At 43.4% G+C, this 22,298-nt stretch overlaps 1 protein-coding gene and 1 long non-coding RNA gene across 2 annotated transcripts in view; one reads left to right on the top strand and one right to left on the bottom strand.

Moving 5' to 3' along the window:
• The window catches only part of LOC306930855 (uncharacterized protein), a 68,978-nt gene extending 57,284 nt beyond the window's left edge, over window positions 1-11,694 (bottom strand). Inside the window, exons 1-6 of the mRNA XM_079511951.1 lie at window positions 11,613-11,694; window positions 7,901-7,957; window positions 5,614-5,783; window positions 4,509-4,680; window positions 3,217-3,372; window positions 999-1,135 (exon numbers count right to left, since the gene is read on the bottom strand). Coding sequence (XP_079368077.1) covers window positions 999-1,135; window positions 3,217-3,372; window positions 4,509-4,680; window positions 5,614-5,777 — 629 coding nt within the window. The 5' untranslated portion in view covers window positions 5,778-5,783; window positions 7,901-7,957; window positions 11,613-11,694. The remainder of the gene's footprint in view (window positions 1-998; window positions 1,136-3,216; window positions 3,373-4,508; window positions 4,681-5,613; window positions 5,784-7,900; window positions 7,958-11,612) is intronic.
• Window positions 11,695-20,474: 8,780 nt separating this feature from the next.
• On the top strand, window positions 20,475-21,962 carry LOC306931235. The gene is made up of 3 exons (XR_013790991.1): window positions 20,475-20,636; window positions 21,152-21,276; window positions 21,382-21,962. It is a non-coding gene; the product is annotated as an uncharacterized lncRNA (long non-coding RNA).
• The last annotated feature ends 336 nt before the right edge of the window (window positions 21,963-22,298 follow it).

The raw sequence follows: 22,298 nt of genomic DNA, 5'->3' as shown, positions 1-22,298 counted from the left end.
CACTAGTTAGGCATTATTTCTGTAATGGGTGATTCTGTGATTATAACTGTGATTTATGGATTATACTGTGATTATGTGGTAGCCTATCTATAGTTCTGTTATGGGTATCTGTGATTATAATGTGTTTTATGGATTGTATTATGATGTCCTGACCACAGGTTGCATTTACTATGAAATCGTACATTTGTGTCAGTGTATCACTCAAAATCCCCATACATGGAAAAGCCCTCACGTGATATCATCCGGGATGGTGATCCCTGATGTCATAGTAAATGTGACCTGCTGTCGCAGTTAAGCCCATATATGGAGATCCCTGATGTCATCAACATTGGCCAGCAACTCTACATAATGACCTCAAACCTCAAACCCTTAGATCTCCATATATGGATATGTCAGAACCTGTTCTGAAATTCCATATGTTGATCCTTCCCCATCCATCCTTCCTCTTCGATTTCTCCCTGTTGACTTATAACCTACCTGTGCATTCAAACTCTAGACGGGCCTGCCCCAAAGTTATTAGTGCAGCCACGCCCGGCAGCCGGCGAAAACTAGAGTTCTCAACAGGACCGGTAATTAAGGCCCGGCCCTACCTGGGCCCTCATCAAACCCTGTACACTCAAGAGAATGTCCCCGCTACCACCCTTAGATCTCCATAGATGTTCTGACATTCCATATGTTGATCTGACCTCATCAAACCCTGTACGCTCAAGACATGCTCCTGATAATCTGTGATATCACATGTGATATGATATCAGAGCTGTGGCTCGGTGCACAGATAATCTGTGATATCACATGTGATATGATATCAGAGCTGTGGCTCGGTGCACAGATAATCTGTGATATCACATGAGCAGAGCCACACCGCCATACTATATGAAATAGCTTTGCAATGGTTAATGGTCAGGTCAGTCTGAGCTGAAGAGTCTTAATGCAGCTTTTCAAAGTGAATTGCGAGCACTGTGAGGTTGAATTCCAGCCACACAGGGAATGATGGATACCTGTAGACATCAAAGGAGCATGCAGATGTGTAGGACGTGGAGAAGGCCTCTGGAGGCATAAAGAACCGTGTCCCCGCCCCCTTTATACGAGTCGCCGTCACGTTGGTGACAAACTTGGCGAGGCCAAAGTCAGTGATCTGGACGAGAGAGAGAGAGAGAGAGAGAGAGAGAGAGAGAGAGAGAGAGAGAGAGAGAGAGAGAATGATGTTCAATACTACTGCATAAACAGGAAAGCTCTATGTAAAGCACCTTGGATAAAGGCACTATATACAGTAAATGCACCAATTACTAGGGATCATGTTTTTTTGCTCCCGATCCGATTCCGATCATCTGATTTTGAGACATACCGATCTTTCCCGATCCAATCTTTATTTTTGAGTGGTGCAAACCACTCCAACAACTGGCTTTGTTAGTACCCGTGTGTGTTTGTGCCTGTACGGGTGAGCATGGTTGCTATGGTTAGTATGTGACATCAGTAACTATAACAATAAATGTGTAGTTGCACCACTCAGTTCACATGGGCGTGATTTTTATATAACACTTATGCCATATCACAATAGCAGATATCCTAATGTATGTCACTCTAGTCTAGTCTGTTGTGTTGCCTTTCAATTATTGAAAGGCAAAAATTGTGTTTTTTTTTCTTTCTATGAAAGCATGGAATCATAGCAAAATAATGATGTATTGGTTAATTAGAGTGAATACAGTTCTACAGCTTATAGGACTGAAGTAAAGTTAAAACTCTTAAAGAGTATCTCTCTCATTCAGAGAGAGTACTACAGACACATATGCTATCACGCCTCTGAGTGTGACTATAGTCTTTGTTTGATGATCTCTGACTGGGACCAGAAGGAAAACAACATAGCATAAACACAACCGTTTTTTACAAAATCTCATTGATAATACATCTTTCTTTGAGATAAAAAATCTGATCTTTTCTCCCCGATTCCGATCTTTTGAAAATCATGTGATCGGAGCCGATTTCGATCACCCAATCCGATCGGGACAACCCCCCTACAATAAGGAACGACATGCTTGAACTTTTTGCTATTATTTTAATGGGTTTTTTTATGCTTTTGCTCTCTTTTATTATTATTACTTGCGCGAGCAGAATGCAAGTGCTGTGTCGTCGTCCCCCCCCTCTTCGGCCAATCAGGGATTATGTATTTTTGGTGGCGTCGCTCGGCCAATCCAATCAAGGATTATGTATTTTTGGTGGCGTCGCTGGGCCAATCAGAGCGCAAGTTGGCAGCTTGCTGCATATGTCGGTGGCCCCCTCGGCCAATTGGATTGGCTCTGTATGTTGGTGGCGTCGCTCAGCCAGTCAGGGATTGGCTGATGACTATGTATGTTTATGTAAAAACAGTGGTTCCTGATTGGCCGAGGGACAACACCGACATATGTGGATGACGTAACCAATTTGAGTTTCAAACGTACATATAGGAAACTTAAAATATTTAGAACCCGTAGTAGTGGATATCTTTAATGGGATATCTATAGACATATAACTCAGATGTTTCAATAACTTGATTGGAGTCTGCTTATGGCAAGGATGTAATACAGATCATTGCTCAGGGACGGGGGACGGTAAGTTGACAAGAGTCAGAGGTAAGTTGTGTGCTCTGCTCGCGCACAAGTATTGCATTTCTAGTTTAGACCTGAACAGGTGTAGACTCAGTTTGACATTCAGTCCAACAGGTGTAGACTCACCTTGACATTCAGTCCAACAGGTGTAGACTCACCCTCACCTTGACGTTCACACAAATAGGTGTAGACTCACCTTGACATTCAGACCAATAGGTGTAGACCCACCTTGACATTCAGACCAACAGGTGTAGAGTAGACTCACCTTGACGTTCACACCAACAGGTGTAGACTCACCTTGACATTCAGACCAACAGGTGTAGAGTAGACTCACCTTGACGTTCACACCAACAGGTGTAGACTCCCCTTGACATTCAGACCAACAGGTGTAGACTCACCTTGACGTTCACACCAACAGGTGTAGAGTGTAGACTCACCTTGACGTTCAGTCCAACAGGTGTAGACTCACCTTGACATTCACACCAACAGGTGTAGACTCACCTTGACGTTCACACCAACAGGTGTAGACTCACCTTGACATTCAGACCAACAGGTGTAGAGTAGACTCACCTTGACGTTCACACCAACAGGTGTAGACTCACCTTGACGTTCAGTCCAACAGGTGTAGACTCACCTTGACATTCAGACCTGAGTCCAGCAGCACATTGGCAGGCTTCAAGTCACGGTGGATCATGGGAGGAGTCAGACTGTGAAGGTAGTTCATGCCCAGAGCCACTTGGTGAACCAGCCGAAACACCAGGGACCAGGGTGGCAGGTCCTTTAGTTTTTTCTGGTGGGGGGGAGCGGGTCAAACATTTCATTCACAATCACACATACACATAAAGGCTATTTTAACCGTCTTAGTGCAGTAGGTTTGTTTCCCTGCCCACATCCTTGGTTTTTCCTACAGGCAGGTGTTCTGGTGAATTTCACCCGTGTTTAGTGATAGTGTGAAAGAGAAAAATCCAATACACCCACAATGGACCTTTTTATTTTTTTCTTCACTGGACCATTCTCACATGTTTTAGGAATGGGTGGACCAAAGGAGTTCCCAACTTAATTTCTGAAATCTATTTTTTTTTTTGCTAAAAGTCATGATGAAATATTAAAGAAGAGTATCTTAAGTTGCCATGTATTGCTGTACTGGCAATATATTTTGATGAGAAATATTTTGTATGGAATATTTTATATTGGGTAAAATGTACCCGTGTTTAGTGATGGTGTAACAAAAAATATGTTTAGTGTTCTAGGGTTAAAAATCCCATAGACTTGCATGGCCACCATATCACGCAGGGACGTGCAGACCAGAGTAATATAGTAAGAGAGTGGCGACACTATAGCGTTGACTCCCATTGTAACAATGGAATGTGAAAGTGCTCATTCTATCTCAATGTATAGTTCCAGCCATAGGAGCAATGTTTGGAACTATAGCCCATAGGCACCAAGTTTCCGGCAAGATCAAAGCGTGTCGCTACTCTCCTACTCTACACTTTGGTGCAGACTTAGCCATCAAAGGGGGCTTCAGCCCCTGCCTTTTTATCCGTCTGTAAAACAACTGCCCTTTCCAGACCACAAATGCAGCATTTTCTATGGTGAAAGAAATGCAAATGCCACTCATTTCCATGCCATGCCGGAAGGCAGCATTCAGGAGAATTGTTTCAAGTCTCCTGAACTTGAACACAGCATTTTGCGTTGAACAAATGTGTTTAGAAATCCATGTCGTACACCATATCTCCACTAGAGTGCCGGGTTGCGCCCCGAAAATAGCTGATCTACAAGATCTGCTATTTTCGCTATTTGTGTTAAAAAGTGCCCTCTTACGGGATTTCAGCCCCTGCCTCTCTAACACTCTCTGCACGTCCCTGATATCACCTAATCTTCAAACGCCACGTATTGGAGGGTCTAGCGCCACTCAAAAAAGCTGACCTGCAAGGAGTCGAGGGCTCCTCTCTCCATCAGCTCCATGACTAGACCCACACTTATGAGGTTATTACTGGGTCTACAGCCCCTGAAGACCCCCAGGACCCTGATGACATAGGGGCTCTCTGCCCGTCGCATCATCTCAGCCTCACCAAGCAAATCCTCATCTGAGAATGATCTGAACATGACAACATGAGATATATAATGTCACTTTATCTGAACATAACATGACATATATGTCACATTATCTGAGAATGATCTGAACATGACAACATGAGATATATAATGTCACTTTATCTGAACATAACATCACATATATGTCACATTATCTGAGAATGATCTGAACATGACAACATGAGATATATGTGAGTTTATCTGAACATGACAACATGAGATATATGTCACTTTATCTGAACATAACATGACATATATGTCACTTTATCTGAGAATGATCTGAACATGACAACATGACCCTCTGTCAGTCCGGTTTCTCAACTAGTGGAAGGAAAAGTTAAATAATCAACAAGTCCTACATTACTCAATGCATGGTCAGGGACCACATGCAGTACCTTCACGGACCACCAGTGGTCCACAGACCACCTGTTGAAAACCCCTGCAATAAATCATTGCCTTCGTGTAAATAACCAACTGGGGAAGTTTCATGGTGATAACTATTACTATTATTGTAATCTGTGAAGCAAATTCGGTTGCACTTGCTGTATGAAATGTGCTATACAAATTACAGTTGATTGATTGATTGTTTAATTATATTTTTACATTTTTACCTATTCACCTACCACATATAGGCCTACTGTAGGTGAAAATAACAAAATGTGTGATAAATATGAAAAAAGCGAAAGGTTATCATATATTAATTTATTTATATTGATCCTATAAACAATTTAATATAGGTATACACTCAGTCAATTAATAATGATCGTTCCAATTTTGGAGGTCTGGCTCATGGACTACTTCTGAACTTTACACGGTTCAAACCGGTGGAAAAGGGGCCAGAGAGTACAGGTGGGTAAGGGTCCATTTGTAATAATAATTCAATATAAATATGTATCCTCTGAAACGTCATCAGTGCTCAGTAACTTTCTCCACTTACCCGTTATCCAGACCTAAGAGTTTAATGGCCACATCCCATCTCCACTGAAGATGTCTGGTCTTGAAGACTTGACCAAATCCTCCTGCACCAATCACCTTCCAGCTCTGATCCAGGCTCCTCTCACCAATCACTGCTAGAGCTGCAGGGGGGCTGGACTGTGCCATTGTTCACTGGAGAGGGGGGAGAGTAAGGGTTACAGTCTTTCCAGACCAGGGCAGACAGTTGCGTCCGCTTTCCGCTGTCTGCCGGCGTCTTTTCCGGGTTTTTAGACAGCTGGTGGATGGAAAAAAAGCTCCACCCACGCGGGGGCAAGCATTTCCTCCAGGAATCGGGAAAATGCGGGAAAACGCAGGAAAACGGCCGCGCCTGTCTGCCCAGGTCTGGAAACAGCTACACAGCGTTTCCAGACCTGAGCCGACAGCCGTGGACGTTTTCTGCTGTCTCCCGGCTTCTTTTCCGGGTTTTTAGACGGAAATTAAGCTCCACCCACTACCACGACGGCCAGATTCCCGGAAACACTTTCCCCCACGCTTCTTTTCCATCCACCAGCTGTCTAAAAACCCGGAAAAGATGCTGGCCGACAGCAGAAAACGTCCGCGCCTGTCTGGTAGGTTTGGCAACAGCTTTAGGATAGCTGGACTGTACCATTGTTCACTGGAGAGTATAGCCAAATTCCAATACCGCAACTTTCACACTCGCTCACTCCCCACACGTCCTCCACTCGCTCCTTAGCTCTGCCCCAAGCGAGGAGGAGAGGATTCGATGCGAGGACAGAGTGGTGGAGTGGATTTGCCTCTATAGAATCGGAATGTACTACGCTGTCATTTTAAAGCGACGGCACATTCCGCGATCACTTATGACGTGTATCAATTCAATTCAATTCAATTCAATTTATTGGCATGGGAAAACATACGTTTACATTGCCAAAGCAAAAGTGGTGGAACAATACAGTGTCACACAGCTGGATCACTGGAACTCCGAACCCAGAGCCGTACAGTCTACAGAATAGACAATTCATAATTTTGTGCATGTAACCGAGGCCAATGTGTATGTATTGGTAACAAGGCTATTTATTCCTGAAATAGTGAATAAGCGCCAGGATGCGGACACTTTTATATTATATGATTGTGAAGGGAATTCCTGACCTGCCCGCAGCCCGCGTTCCTTTTTGCTCGTATAAATCTCCCCCCCTCCTCCCGACAGTCCCTCCTCCGACGGTCTTTGCAAATAACGGACACTATAACAGGTATTAGGTAGTCTCTCTGACTTACATATTCAGTTCAGTCCACATATAAATAAATACATTTTTGTCATTCATAGCAGTCTGTGCATTCAGGCATGCACAGAGATAAATTAACTATAGCTTTTGAGGTGCGCACAATATAGCCTAATTTATATAGCCTACTTTTATTACGCTTATATCACACAACGCAATAAAGCCAGTGGCTTGTTGTGGTCCTTTCACTTTCACATATGTAGGCTATAGATAGGCTACTTTATCATTCTGAAGCTCTATTAATTCAGCGGAAATGTGTCTCTTCAACAAACAGCATCGCCCCCTCGATGGAGCACATTAACAATTGGAACGTTAACCATTTCCGGGTCAAGCTGGAATGACCCTGAGTGATCGAGTGGCAGTGAGCGAGTGGCCGAGATTTTGGGTATTGGAATTTGGCTTAAGGGTTAGGATAGCTGGCCTGTGCCATTGTTCAATGGATAGGGGGGAGTGTAAGGAGGATTAGTATTCCTATACAGGATCTCCTCACTGGTCAACAAAACCTGTTAGGGTCACCTTGAAGACCCTAACAGGAGACCACAAGGTTTCTTCGACTATGCATGCAACTCTTGGTACCACAGCACATCAATTGGCCCTTAAAACAAGGCTCCAGACTTCCCAAGTCTTAGAGTTGACCACAGAGTACAGCATCTTGCAATGGGTCTGGTCCACAAGGTTCGCTACACCACCAAGATACCCATGCACCTCTCTAAATACTTCCTTAATGTCAATGAAGTCCACACCCACAACACCAGCTTTCTGAAAAACCTGTGTTTCTATGTCAGTGATGCTCAACCTTTTTCATGTCAAGGACCCCCGGAATTATTTGTAGCCTATTTGGCCGCTGACCCACATCTCAACATTATGTTGTTCCAGGGACCCCCCAGAGGCAAAGATTTGAGTTGAAAATGTTCACTGTGAAATAATATATTCAAAGATTTGCGCCACATTTTCACGATTTTTCAAATAGAACTAAGTTGTTTTTATTGTGTGTTTTCCTAGAGTTCTTACCTGTGTGACGATGCTGCTGGTGATCCTCTCTCCTGGTATGGTCTGTAGAATGAAAGTCTGCAATCACACAGAGGTGTAAAATGAAACAGTGAGACAGTCACACAGGTATAATGCACTTACAATGAAGCACACACACACACACACACACACACACACACACACACACACACACACACACACACACACACACACACACACACACACACACACACACACACACACACACACACACACACACACACACACACACACACACACACACACACACACACACTTATTCTGATTCAAATCGGATATATTTCTCAAATCTGATCTTTTGGCCCGACACTGCCGTTTGCAAGTGACCAGATCTGAGTGTTCAGACTGCAGTGGCAGCCACATCTCCAAATCTAGCCTGAATCAGATCTGTGCATTATCCAGATTATCTAATTTGTTTAAATGAGTCTAAAGTCAAACAAGTCGCATACAAGTCAAGTCACATGGAATCTGATTTAGATCAGGTTGTTGCATTCAGACTTAGACGGATCGCCTCAAATCAGATTTGAATCAAATTTGAAACCACCTCTGAATGTGGCACATTGGATAGAAAATAATCAGATTCCATGTGACTTGTATGAGACCTGTCTGCATTAGATTTATACAAATCTGACTCCAATCTGGATGTGGCTCAGATCTGATTCAGGCTAGATTAAAGCTAGATTTGGCTGCCAGTGTAAACGGGGCCTATCTCAGTGTTAATTCTGACAGCAAATGATCTGGATCATAGAGGGAGGAAGGGGTTAGCATGCACCCCCCCGGAAATATACTTCTAATCAGTGTTTTCTCAATGAAAAAAAAAAAAAGTGCTGAAAATCATGAGCTATGTTAAAAAGTTGTCAAAATGTCCCCACCCACTTCAAACCCCTCTTTTTGGTATGGCTCTGCTGCAAAATTGCATAAAGGCAAATAATTATTCACTAAAATTACATAAATAGACATGGTAGTCTGAAATGTGTCATGGAGTATCCTGACACATAGGATTCTGGGGCTTGCTACCATTGTATTTATAAATATGACATACATCATCCCCAGAAACGCAGACAAATACACTGTCCGCTTGACTAATAACAAGTTACAAAGTATTTTTCAGCACATTATGGTGAATATCACTTGTATAGAGAAAACCTCCCATGTCCCAAGATGACCTTTCTATCTTGAAAATTCTGTAGCCAACATTCTGAACTATGTACTTCAAATCGGTGAAAAGTGTATATTCAGCCAGTATCAGCTATACATTTGGAATAAATGAATGAATGACTGAGTTTGAACTGTATCCACATTATGGAATATTTCTTACTTGAATGAGCTATGTTAAAAGGTTGGCAAAGTGTCCCATCTACCATTTGTATGCAAATGAGTGCCGCATTATCAAAAAAATAATTCACTATATCTCAGACAATATTGCACTTAAATTAACAAATAGGGTATCTGGACGTTTTTGTTTTTGCATAAATGCACCATGTATCTGTGCGTCTGTCTGTCGGTGTGTACGTATATAATGCATGTAACTCGAGAACCATTCGCCTCACCGACTTCAAATTCAACATACGCGTTCCACACATGCACCCACAAGGAGTGTAGTGCCCGGTGTCGAGTCCATCGTACCCACGGTTGTCCAGAACCACCACAAAAGGCCTCTTCCCGGGTTCTGGACAGGGCCCAAGCCCAGGCTTCATATATGGAACTGGCCTGTTCTGACACCACACCACTCCATATTTGAGCATGTCTGACACCTCCATAAACTGGCCTGTTCTGACATCACACCACTCCATATTTGGGCATGCCTGACACAGAACTTTATATGGGCATAAAAGGGACACAGACAGATGGGTGGAACGGGTACTCTGACAAAGGTACAACGGGTATTCCATAGCCGGGTGGGGCATGGATCTCCAACTTCCATCGTTACAGACTCGGTAACGTTACAGCCGGGCACCATTTTTAAGCAAGCTTTATAGTTTATAGCATAACATTCACACAAGAAACATCCTCAGAATGAACAATAGTAGACGGCAGTATAGGCCTACACATTATAGAATGGCCTGCACTATGCAGTACAAAATACACACAGTCACACAATCCAAGCAGGGGTGCCCAATAGCCTCTGTACCCAGGCTTTTATTTTCGTTTGTGTTCAGCTAAAAAAATTAACGCCTGGGGGAACATGACGTATATTTCCTGGTCTAGGAGAGTATAAGTGGGAGTGAACTACAGTGCAGAGGGGCTATGAGTGCCCAAGACAAAATACACACAGTCACACAATCCAAGCAAGGGTGGCCAAAAAGGAGATCGCGATCTACTAGTAGATCACAAAGGCTGCCAGCTGCCACTTGAATTAATGTGACTTGATTGATTGACATCAAAAGGGCCTGTCAGCTCAGCCTCAAACCCACAATGCAATTATTTTTGTGTTGCTGTGCACAAAAACGTCAGTAGCATTACAAATTAAATAAAAAATAAATAAAAAACGACCTATTCTATTTCCCATTCCAAGTGCATTTGTCTTACATGTCATCTCCATCTATTCCAAAGCCCCCTCAGGTATTTAACCCATTCAGGACGGGAACCCCTTTTGGTGTTTATGTTATACTTACAAGCGCATGTGCGTGGAGGAAATGTGTGCAATTCTTGGAATATATATTCTGTCACAGCAAACGTTTTTAACTCGTATAAGTTTGCTTCAACATATTTTCCGATGAGGGTCAGTAGCCAATTACATGAAACTTTCGGGGTTCTTGACATGAAATAGTTTGAGAATCACTGACATAGAAACGTAGGTTTTTCAGAAAATTGTCAGGATTTAGAAGACACTTTGTAGAATCTGGTCTCAGTCCAAAATGGGTTAAACTATTTTCAGCAATCGTATAATATATTTGTTGGTGGGTAGATGTTGTTGAGCTGGTCACTTTGAAAGTAGCTCTCAAGTAATTAAAAAAATAATAAAATGCTTGTCCATGCTTGGATGGACGGACACGTACACACAGGGACACACATTGCTGTCTATAGGAGTGGCTAGCACCACTCAAAAAGTGTGGGGAAGTGGGGCAGCTCATAACATGTCTACAGTGGCTGTAATGTTGGTGAGTTTGACGTTGTTTAATACAGATAGGCCTTTTCTGTTTGGATGAATGGGCTGTCTATGCATGGGAAGTTGCACCTTGTTAGCACCTTGCTGGCAAGATGGCCGCGGTCTGAATATCGTCAATAGAACTCGTCAGAAGGATATTGCGTTGTTGAAAACGATCGCTTCCAAAGTCCAACACAAAAAATATCACCTTCACAAAATTACCTGACAGGACGTAGCTCATAACATGTTCTGTTAATGAAACAAACACTTTGCAGATAGAAATAGGATAATTCAAGCTTTTCGTACAGCTGCAATGTTTGTGAGTTTGACGTTTAATCAGATTATAGGACTTTTCTGTTTGGATGTAGGCTATGTGCTGTCAATGGTTGGTGTTTCAACTCAACATTGTCAACCCTAGAACACTAAACATCGTGTTTCCCTGCTAGTTATTTTTTTAAAACCTTTATTTAACTAGTCAAAACACATTGAGACTATTTTACAAGTGGGAACTGGCCAAGAGGCAGAAACAGCCAATAATACATCCATGACACACCTCAAGAAGCTAAATCTCCAAAATGGTACACTATCAGTAACCAGGCTTCTTACCTGATGTACGCTCCTGATGACCCTCTCTCCTTTGCAGTCACACATGCAGTGTCAAGCAGGTATAATGAAGCAAGCAGCTAATGATGCTGTGTGTGTGTGTGTGTGTGTGTGTGTGTGTGTGGGGGGGGGGGGTGATTTTGTTGGTAGATCTTGTTGAGCTGGTTTGAAAGTAGTCAAAAAACTGTGCGCACTCCTGTTCTACTGAATTCCTGAACACAGGGCCGGGCCCAAAGGGAAGAGGAGGACACATAACCTGACTCTGCCAGATTGTGGCAGTCTTGAGTTCACAAGTTCCCTCCTCCTGCCTGCATCTGGGCTCTCTCAAGCAGAAACGATGAACACGGAAGCAGTGGGACAAAAATCTGATATCTCCATAATAATTTCGAGTTGTAGTCTTGTTAGGTTGAGTTTACATTTGCATGCCCAGTCTGACACTGAACTCCATATAGGGTATAAAGTGACACATACAGAATAATACAATCGTGGGGTGCCTTGGACGTGTATTAGGGATGCACAATATAATTGGTAGCATAATCGGAATCGGCCATATCGGCCATAAAAATGCCATATCGGTATCGGATCGGTCTCAAAATAATCCAGATTATTGTCTCCACCAGGCCGAAGGCATGGGGAGAGAGTATGTTTTGCACTCCGTCCGTCCGTGTGTCCGAGTGTGTGTCCGTCCGTCCGTCTGTGAACAGCTAATCTCCGGCACCGTTAACCCGGGCGATGCCACATTTTGCACACACACTCCCTGGACTCCAACGGTGAACCTCTGCCCCAAAATTTCCAGAACGGCCTGTTATAGCGCCACCAGGAGGCCGCTTTGTGCAAAACAAGTTTTTGGACAGTACACCTACAGATTTTGTCCAAACATCACGCAAATTGGTACACAGTCTCTCTAGAGCCATTCAACGAAACGGGTCTTTCAGATTTCTCAGACTCCATCCTGATTGGCTAAGATTGGCTTCCAAAGTTCAGCAGCAGCTAGAAGCTAGAAGCTGCTGCTAGAAGCTGCTGCTGATTGGCCAGGCCGTTTTGTGGCCGGGCATCAAGTCTGCCTGAGAGTTCCCAGATGGGAGCAGGAGGGGGGAACCCAGTGTACTCTCTGCTGCCCCATCTGGCGGAGTCAGGTTAGCATCAATGACCATCTCATCATCTTTGATTTGAATTTTGCATTTGCCTTAGAAACACAAGGGGGTTATGGTCAGTATAGACAACAATAGGTAACGGGCTTGAGCCAACATATACCTCGAAAAATTGTAATGCAAGTAACAGGGCAAGAGCTTCTTTCTCAACGGTACTATAGTTACCCTGCACCGAATAAAATTTATTTGAATAGTAGCAGATGGGATGGTCGATGTTCTGATGATCCTCCTGGAGTAGAACAGCACCGGCCCACACGTGCTGGCATCCACCTCCAACTTGAATGGCTTGGTGAAGTCGGGGGCAGCCAGGCCTGGAGTGCTGCAGAGGAGAGCCTTGCAGGATTCAAACGCTAGTTGACAGGCAGGCGACCAGATAAACACCCGTTTGATGCTTGTCAGAGTAGTCAGCGGCGCAATAACTGCAGCAAGGTTTTTGCAAAAACCACGATAATAACCCGCCATGCCCAAAAACCGGCGGAGCTCACGCCTAGTTCTTGGCACAGGGTACTCGAGAATAGCTTGGATCTTTGCATTAATAGCACGCACCTGGCCCTGACCGACCTGCTTTCCAAGATACGTCACGGTCGCACAACGAAATTCACATTTTGACAAATGTAATGTCAGGTTAGCCTCCCCTAACCGCTGAAAAATCTGTTCTAAGGTGTGGAGATGCTCAACCCATGTATCATTATACACCACCACATCATCCAAGTAGGTCTCGCAGTTGTCCACGCCTCTTAACACCGAATTCATTAATCTTTGAAATGTCGCTGGCGCATTTCTTAAGCCAAATGGCATCACCGTCTGGTGTCACGAATGCACTTATTTCTGATGCACGGGGTGTCAAAGCCACTTGCCAATAACCCTTTAGCAAATCCAATTTAGTGACAAATTTAGCAGACCCCACCCGGTCCACGCAGTCCAACATCCTCGGGAGCGGATAACTATCTGCCTGCGTTATGTTGTTAACTTTACGAAAATCCGTACAAAAACGCTGGCTCCCGTCAGCCTTGGGCACAAGCAAACAAGGGCTAGACCACGCACTGCTGCTATGAACAGCCAGCCCGTTCTCTAACAGGTAGTCAACTTCTTTCTTTAGTAAAGCACGATTGGTTGGATTAACCCGATAAGCATGTTGCTTAATAGGAGGGCAATCGTTCTGTACAATTACATTGTGAGAAAGGGCTGATGTGCGTGATGGGTTATCTGAAAACAGATTCACATTATCTTTCATCAAAGCAATAATGTCTACTTGTGCCTGCGGACCCAAATGTTTTAAATACCCAGGCTAATCATTCAATATGTCAGAGTTTTGTAGACGTGACCCAGACGAACCTTTAACACGCAGCCAGTCACTTTCAGGGGAATAAAGTGACGGCGCTGCTGCAGAAAGCGAGGCGACAACTGCGGGAATAACTGGAGTATCTGACTCGGCGCGAGCCAGATACGGCTTGAGCATATTCACATGACAAACCCTCGTCTTTTTGCGACGATCGGGCGTCAGAACCACATAATCAGTTTCACTTATTTTTTTGTCAATCACATAAGGACCACTGAATTTGGCCTGGGAGGCTGAGCTTTGCAGTGGGAGCAGCACCAACACTTTCTGACCCACAGCAAATTCTCTCTGCACAGCCTTCCTGTCAAACCATGCCTTCATTTTACCTTGAGCTTTACTCAAAAAGCTGCTAGCTATTTGTCTGGCCTTGTGCAATCGCTCGCGAAACCCCGCAACAAATCCAATACATTAGTCACAGGCGAGTTTGCGTTGGCTAATAAGCCCTCTCTAAACGCTCGCAGCGGGCCGCGCACCGTATTGGGCTGAAACCCAGTGACTCCTGTACACTCTCCCTTACTGCCAGCATAAGAAAAGGCAAGCCCTCATCCCAGGCTTTACCCGTCTCATGACAGTATTTCTTCATCATCGCTTTTAATGTCTGATGAAACCGCTCGAGTGCGCCCTGGGACTCAGGATGATAGGCGCTGGAATGTCTGTGTTCAATGCCAAGGATGGAAACAACTTGAGCAAACAATTTTGACATAAAATTTGAGCCCTGGTCACTTTGGAGATACCGGCAAAATCCATAAGTAGAGAAAAAGTTAGAAAGCGCTTTAATAACTGGTCTCACTTTTAGTGTGCGCAAGGGAAACACTTCTGGATAGCGCGTTGCCGTACACATTACGGTAAGGATGTTCTTGTGACCAGACTTTGATTTTGGCAATGGGCCGACACAGTCAATCATTATGTGTTCAAATGGTTCACCCACAGCAGGAATCGGTTTCAACGGCGCAGGTGGAATAATCTGGTTTGGCTTCCCCGTCATTTGACATACATGACAAGTGCGACAGAAGTCAAACCCGGCCAGAAAAAATAGCGAAGGATGCGGTCATAAGTTTTACGAATGCCTAGGTGGCCAGAAATGTTATCGTGAGCCAGACTGAGAATTTGGGAACGGAAACCCTGAGGTACAACAATCTGGCGCACAACATTCCATTCCAAGTCACCGATAGCAGCTGGAAACCATTTACGCACGAGAATGCCATCCTCTACGGCGCTGTATGCGCTCGGTGCGGCACACAGAGAGAGAGAGCGATCGTGTTTCTGCGCATGCGCAAACGTTTCTCTATCCACATCGAACCCAAAGTCACCTTTACTAGGCAGCAAGCTCTTCCTAGCCTTCTTACGCTGTTTACGTAGAGGACCACCCACTGGGCTCTCAGCACACACAAATGTGTCACTCAACGTAGCCTCGTCATCAAACTTTTTCGACTGTGCCCGAGTCACAGCACAAGCCGGATACACAGTGGGTGGGTCTCCCCGCACAGGCATAGCTACGTCAGCCACAGGCTTTTCAACCACTTCTAGCGACGCAAACACTTTTTCCCCAGCTATGTCGTTGCCCAGAATCATTCCCACCCCTTCAATTGGTAAGCTTTCGCGTAACCCGATTTGCACAAAGCCAAAACCAATGCATCAGAACCACAAAAGGTATTCTCCGCAAATGGCAGTACACTAGATAAGGGACTGTGAGGCGCCCGTATCACGAAAAATTGTGATGGGAACGCGCTCATTTTCCTTATCAGACAGAGAGACTGAGCCATGCAAAATTAATATATCAAAGCACTGCTCTACCCCCCCCCCCCCCCCCCGGACAGCCTCAGCTGTCTCGGAAGCAGACAGAGGAATAGTACGCACAAACCCCACACCCTTTGGTTTTTTTGAGTACCCATTTCCATTTCCATTTTCTCTCTGTTGTTTCTGTTGTACTTTAGGGCACCGGGAAAATATGGCCCACTTCATGACAGTAAAAACAAGCACGACTGTCAGGCGCTGCATTGCATTGCGCATTGCGCCCCTCGGTGGACTTTTTCGTTGTGACAGTTTGTGCTGCTTTTTCTGTTTGTCAAACAGCCCCGCCGCGCACCGGAGACACTAGACCGGTGCGTCAGATCAAACTCATCGGCCCTCACAGAGGCTTTAGCAATTGAGTTCACTTGAGGTTCCTCCAGATAGACAACAATACGATCTGGGATACATGATTTTAAATCTTCCATCAATATCAGCTCAGTAAGCTGCTCAAAGGTGTGTACGTTGCTCGTGTTGCACCATTTCTTAAACAATGTGGCTTTTTCACAGCCAAATTCCACAAACGTTTGAGTAGAGGACTTTTGAGCGGCCCTATATTTTTGCCTGTAATGCTCAGGCACCATTTCGAAACCGCTAAGGATAGCCGCCTTTACGACATCATAACACAAGCTCTCTTCCACCGTGAGTGAGCTACAGATATCCTGTGCTCTACCAGTCAATTTGCATTGGAGTAGCAAACTCCAGAATTCCTTGGGCCACTTAACAGCTCCAGCAATTCGTTCAAAAGCACAAAAATAGTTATCCAACTCACCCTCCTTAAACGCAGGTACCAATGCGATTTGTTTGCTTATGTCGAACGCTGCCACTCCTCTGGAACCATGGGTTGACACATAATCCTGTTGCTGGTGCTGGGAGGCGGGCGCCTCGTCGGGGTAGGCCTGGCCTCGCAGGTGTGCCAGTTCGAGCTCTCGTCTCTGACGCTCTAGTTTACACTGCTCGTTCCGCAGCTTAGTTTGCTCTATCTCCAGCTCAAGTGCCCGGAGGCACAGAACCCCCCCTATGTCCTGAGGACTCCCCCCAGCGTCATGTGGGTCAACGTGTGGACCCTGAGCAGACTGGGCCCCCGCGGGCACCTCGTCCTGCTCTAACCCAGTTAAAGTGTCAGACTCGGCCACACTGTTATTCGGTTCTGTCATACTGAGTGTTAGGTCTCCCCCCTCACTCTCTGAAGTCATCTGAATGACCCCCCGTGCAAGCAACTGCTGTGAGACAGCCGTGAAAATCGCCTCTTTCTTTTTGGTATCCACTCCACACACATTAGCACAATGGCTTCCTCCATGTGGCTAACAAACACACAAACTTACTGGAGTTCCTGTGAAACTCAGCATGGGGTTCAGTATCAGCTGAGTAATTTTTTTGGTGTAGCTAAATGGGGGAGAGTGGGTTGCAACCAACAATGACTTCAGTGTCCCAAATGTTGTCTAATAAGCCCTGCATCTTTTAGCTAGTGTAGATTACATGTAGTGTACCATGTATGATGTTCAGTTAGACAACCGCGCCTGAATTGACATTGTATGCCAGCACGGGAGAGCCGAGCCAATGGTAAGGGGGCTATATATGACTTATTCATGGACTTACCAAGATGGTGTACAGATCGCACGGGACTTAAATGATACTGGATGAACGATCGGGCTAGGTGTAGATTTTATTGTCGAACCTAGTCGTATCCCATACCGTATTGTGCATGATGGCGGTAAAAGGATAATCCCTCTGCCTTGATTCACTGAATACAGATAATGATCATACTGTGATACTTTGATTACCATTCACCAAGATGTCTAATATAGAGGACCGCCTAAGCTCAAGACTGACTGGAGCAAGTGTTGTCTTTGCAAAGAGACGAATAGTATGAGCTCTCATCACCACAAGCAAGACAATCACAACAACAACTAATATTCCCTGGTGGTGGCATTGAATAAACTCTGAGGAGGAACCACAAAACGAAAAGCAGAGAGTGCTCAGCCAGTGGAATGCCAGACCAAGTGGAATAGAAGCAGCATTAAGCCAAACATGTTTCAGATGTGACAAAGATGCCGCATACTCTGAACTCACAAGAAAGCTATGACGATGAATCTCAATAAGAGAGTTAATGAATGTGCCCAAACTTTAAATGACGGAAAACTTCTTGCAAGACTCAGCGGTGGAGATGTTATTGCACAGGAGCTCCAATACCATGCTGCATGCTTGGCAGACCTGTACAATAGAGAGAGGTCGTACCTCACAACCACAAAGAGACTGGAAAAGGAACATGCAACCGAAGAGGATGCCCGTTAGGTCAACCCCAATTCCACTCCAAAATGACATTTTGAAAAAATGACACTCCAAGATCCAACTCAGGTCAACTTTTACTTTCCAACTTTTTTATCCACAGTTGCTTGGTTTGTTGACTGGTTGGTATCTTCAATTAGGTTGAAAACCTTTGAAAACAAAGAAATAAGGTTTAACAACAATGTCAAACAATCAAGACATCAAAAACAAACATTTTCAAAACAATAGGTTCTCTTTTAAACATGCTTGATTTTAAACATTAAATATATTTTTAACTATTAGTGTTTTAACAATAAAGTGTTTTACACTAAATTAAGTCTTAAATTAACTTATTTAAGTCAACGTTTTAATCAAAATATTAAAGTCATTTTAAATTAAACATTTCAGGTTACTGTAACCTTTAAGCTTGAATAAGTTAGGAAACAAGCATTTTAAATGTAATAAGTATTTAGGGGGAAACTGAACTTTGAGCTTGTAGATCAGCTCTAAGCCAACTAGGCATTTAACATACCTTTAAACGTGGTAAATTGTCCAGTTTTAGTAGTTTAAGTATAAATAATGTAAATCATTTTAACATCTTTAACTTCATCTAAATTGCCTTTTGTAAATGTAGACTTCAACAAATGAAATCCAAACTCAAACAAATTGAGGCTATACTGTTCCAAACTGAAACAGTTACTTAATTCTACACACAATTAGCCTATTAAGGCCAGACTTTTAACCACATTAAGCACAAAGTAAGTAGAACAAACATAACCGACCATTGGCGTCTTTGGAGGTAGAGCTCATGGGTAGACCTTCATCTTTGGTAGTCTGATATTTGTTTGACAGCCACCACCAGCAGCCTTTAACAGGTGTTCAATCAGGCAAATGAGCACCAGCAGCCATCTTGCAGCTGATGCACTCTGGGAGATGTAGTTGTCTGAGAGGTCTGAGGTGTCTTGTAGAAGATCCAGCTCCATTTATGAGATTCATGCTCCATTTATGAGTTTTAACTCAACAATGCCCAGTTGCCCACCTACAGGAATTCTCAGAGATAGTCACATATCTAGTGGAGACCACCAGATCTGGTGAGGGTCCTTCAGTCCTCCGACTTGCAGACATAGTTCACCTGTACACCCAGTGCCTGGAACAGCTGGGTGTTGATGCACCTGCTGTCAACTCCACTGCTATGTAGCTTATTTCTTTGTTTCTCAAAATGAGCAGGAGCTCTCTCTCTGTCAACTTCACTATAGGGTGGATCAGTGAAGAATGAATGGAGTAAAAAAGGGAGATGCCCTCTACTGGTCAACATGTGAATTGGTGTTGAATAATTACATACAAGCTAACCCTCTAGTGCAACATGCATTTGAGACACCATAAAACACAGACAGAATATAGTGACACCATATATTCCATATGTGTTACACATGTTTCCACAGCAGTTTTCTTTTTACCAGCGCCAAGCAGTCCTCTTCCTGTGGCATCTTTACTGGGTCTCTTCCTATAGTAGAGGACCTAGCTAAGATTTGTATGCGCTTCATTTAGGAGAGAATATCTCAACTGTTCTTGACTAATATGACCCCTGCGAACAACGTGAGAACTGTGAACAATTCTCTATCCGGGTCGAAATACCCGAAAATGACCACACCCTTTTTAAAATGACCACAACCTGTTTGCTATGTCAAACATAGCTATATTTTCTAAACCGTTTGTGTGACAGATTTCCTGAGGTGCTCAAAGTGTTCAGAATACTCATGACTAGAGATACATATAAATGTGTAACATTTCTAATTTGACATTTCATGAGAAATCGGCCATAATAGCTAAAAACTTTCCATTTATTGCATATAACTACCTACATACAGCAACTGCCATATAGTTATGAATTTAAACATTGCAGACTTAGAATAAATGTATTCATTTATGTCATGTACTATACATGAACTGATAATTTGGAATTTGAAACATATGGGATTTTATTAAATAAAGAAACCGAGCATTTGATCAAATTACATTAGATTTCCTGAGGTGCTCAAAATGTTCAGAATACCCATAGAAATGTGTAAAATGTAAAATCCTTCAAATAGTAGCAGATGTCAGATTATGTAGTGTGTGTGTGTGGGAATTTATCTACAGTCCTGCTACATTAAGTAAGTGAGTGCCAATCAATGTAACTCTTTATCTCCACATGTGTCCTATTAGTGACTCTGCCAATCGTATCTTAATTGTCTGTTGAGTTCACCTGTGTCCTGTTATTCCCTGTCTATTTAAACCCAGTGTTTTAGTGTGTTCTTGTCTGTAGACCATTGTTGAGGAGAGTTTATGTTTGGCATAGCTATTCTGAAGCTGTGAAGTTATACCTACCTGTGGTTACCCGTCTGGTCGTTTTTTGGTTTAATTATTACATATTTTGAGTTGATCCTGCCTGCCTCAAGTCCTGCTGTTGGGTCCTCCATACACCTTCATGACAGATACATGGTAAGACAAGCTATCTTTCTTTCTATACCAGGGATGGGCAACTTTGATGATGCCAGTATATTTCCACACTCACTCCAGAGGGCCGAAACCACCTATCTCCGTATTTAATTGTTTTTGTAATCAATGCCCTACTTCTATTCTTGCAAAAATAGCCAATCTACAAGCTCAAAACAGTGCGACTCGGTTTGAGCTTGTAGATCTGCTATTTTCTTATTGCAATCCTGAATTATTACTAACTTTAAGAACTTAAATTCAAATATATTTGACACAAATAAGAAATTGTAATACTAACGACACTAGTCATTAAGCTACTAATTACAAATTTTGACTTTGTAACAGCTGAAATCAATAACATATCAGTTGTATTCTGATATTAACCTGTGGGCCACATTAAGTGAAGGCTAAGGCCCATGTAGGTTATATATATTCTATATCCAATGTCATAAAATATCTTGAGCCACATTACCAAATGCATTAGAAGTAGCTTCAACATAACTACTACAATGTATCTACAGTCTGCCACATGAAGCGAGTCCCAATCAATTGAGAGCACCTGGTACTGTAATATCTGGAGGGAGGGAGAGAGCACACTTGTCCATCGAGTGTCACAATATCCTACTGAAGTCCAGCAAGAGACATGGTAAGACATGTTTTCTTTTTCTTTCTTCCTAAAATGATGGTAAAAATGTAAAAATGTCTTAAATTTCTCCAGCAATCTAATATTGTAATTATTCATTCTTTTCAGGATGAGGTACCTCTCAATGTTCCTTGTGCTACGCCGATCAATCTCAGGGAGTGCATACTATGCCAGAAGAAGAAAAAATCTGAGTACCTCTGTAGTGGTGAACATGGCAGACAAGTTATACTTTCACTTGCTAAACAAGCAGAAAGTGAAGACATTCGAGCTGCCAGAGTTCGTCAACTCACAGAGCAAGATCAGGGTATCATGAAATACCACAACTCATCTTGCTACAAAATGTTTCAATTCGATATGAAACGGACTGACAGCAAAGCCCAATCATTAGAACATGCCGAATCATCTCAGCAGCAGGTGCCTATTAATGCTACATCTGAGCGACGCAGCCAAAGGAAGAGTTCCAGTGAAACTACAAACGTCTGTATCATTTGTGGTTCAGCTACCACTAAAGTTAAACAGAAGCAAATACACACATTGTTCAGAATCTGTGAAAAACCGATGGCCCAAAAACTGCTAAATGCAGCCATGTTGTTCAAGGACCATGTGTACACTCAAACATCGACAATGTCTGAGGTAGCTGATGTTTTTGCGGCTGATATCCAATATCATGATCATTGTTGTAAAGTCTATTTCAATAAATATCATGCTAAAGTTGAGGAAATACTAAAACATTGAAGTGGAGAATGAGCTAACATCCGAGGACGAATCCTTGAAGGCTAGATTTTTAGCCCTTGGGCTTGATTTCACGAGGAAGCTGATGACAGAATGATGTTCCATGTGCAGGACATTGTTAGTCACCGGAAAGGATCTACATCTCTGACACTGTCATCAGGTGACACAGATTTATTTGTTTGCCTGTTGTATCACCTCACAGTAAACTGGAGAAAACTTGGCCTCCAAGAGCTCTGGCTGATCCGCAACTCGGGGGTGAAAAGGTCAGTACTGCCACTCCATGCTATATGCAA

The sequence above is a fragment of the Electrona antarctica genome (genome assembly GCF_951216825.1).
Source record: "Electrona antarctica genome assembly, chromosome: 10".
NCBI lineage: Eukaryota > Metazoa > Chordata > Actinopteri > Myctophiformes > Myctophidae > Electrona > Electrona antarctica.
The sequence above is the reverse complement of the archived record's forward strand: the minus strand, read 5'-3'. Positions and strand labels throughout refer to the sequence as shown.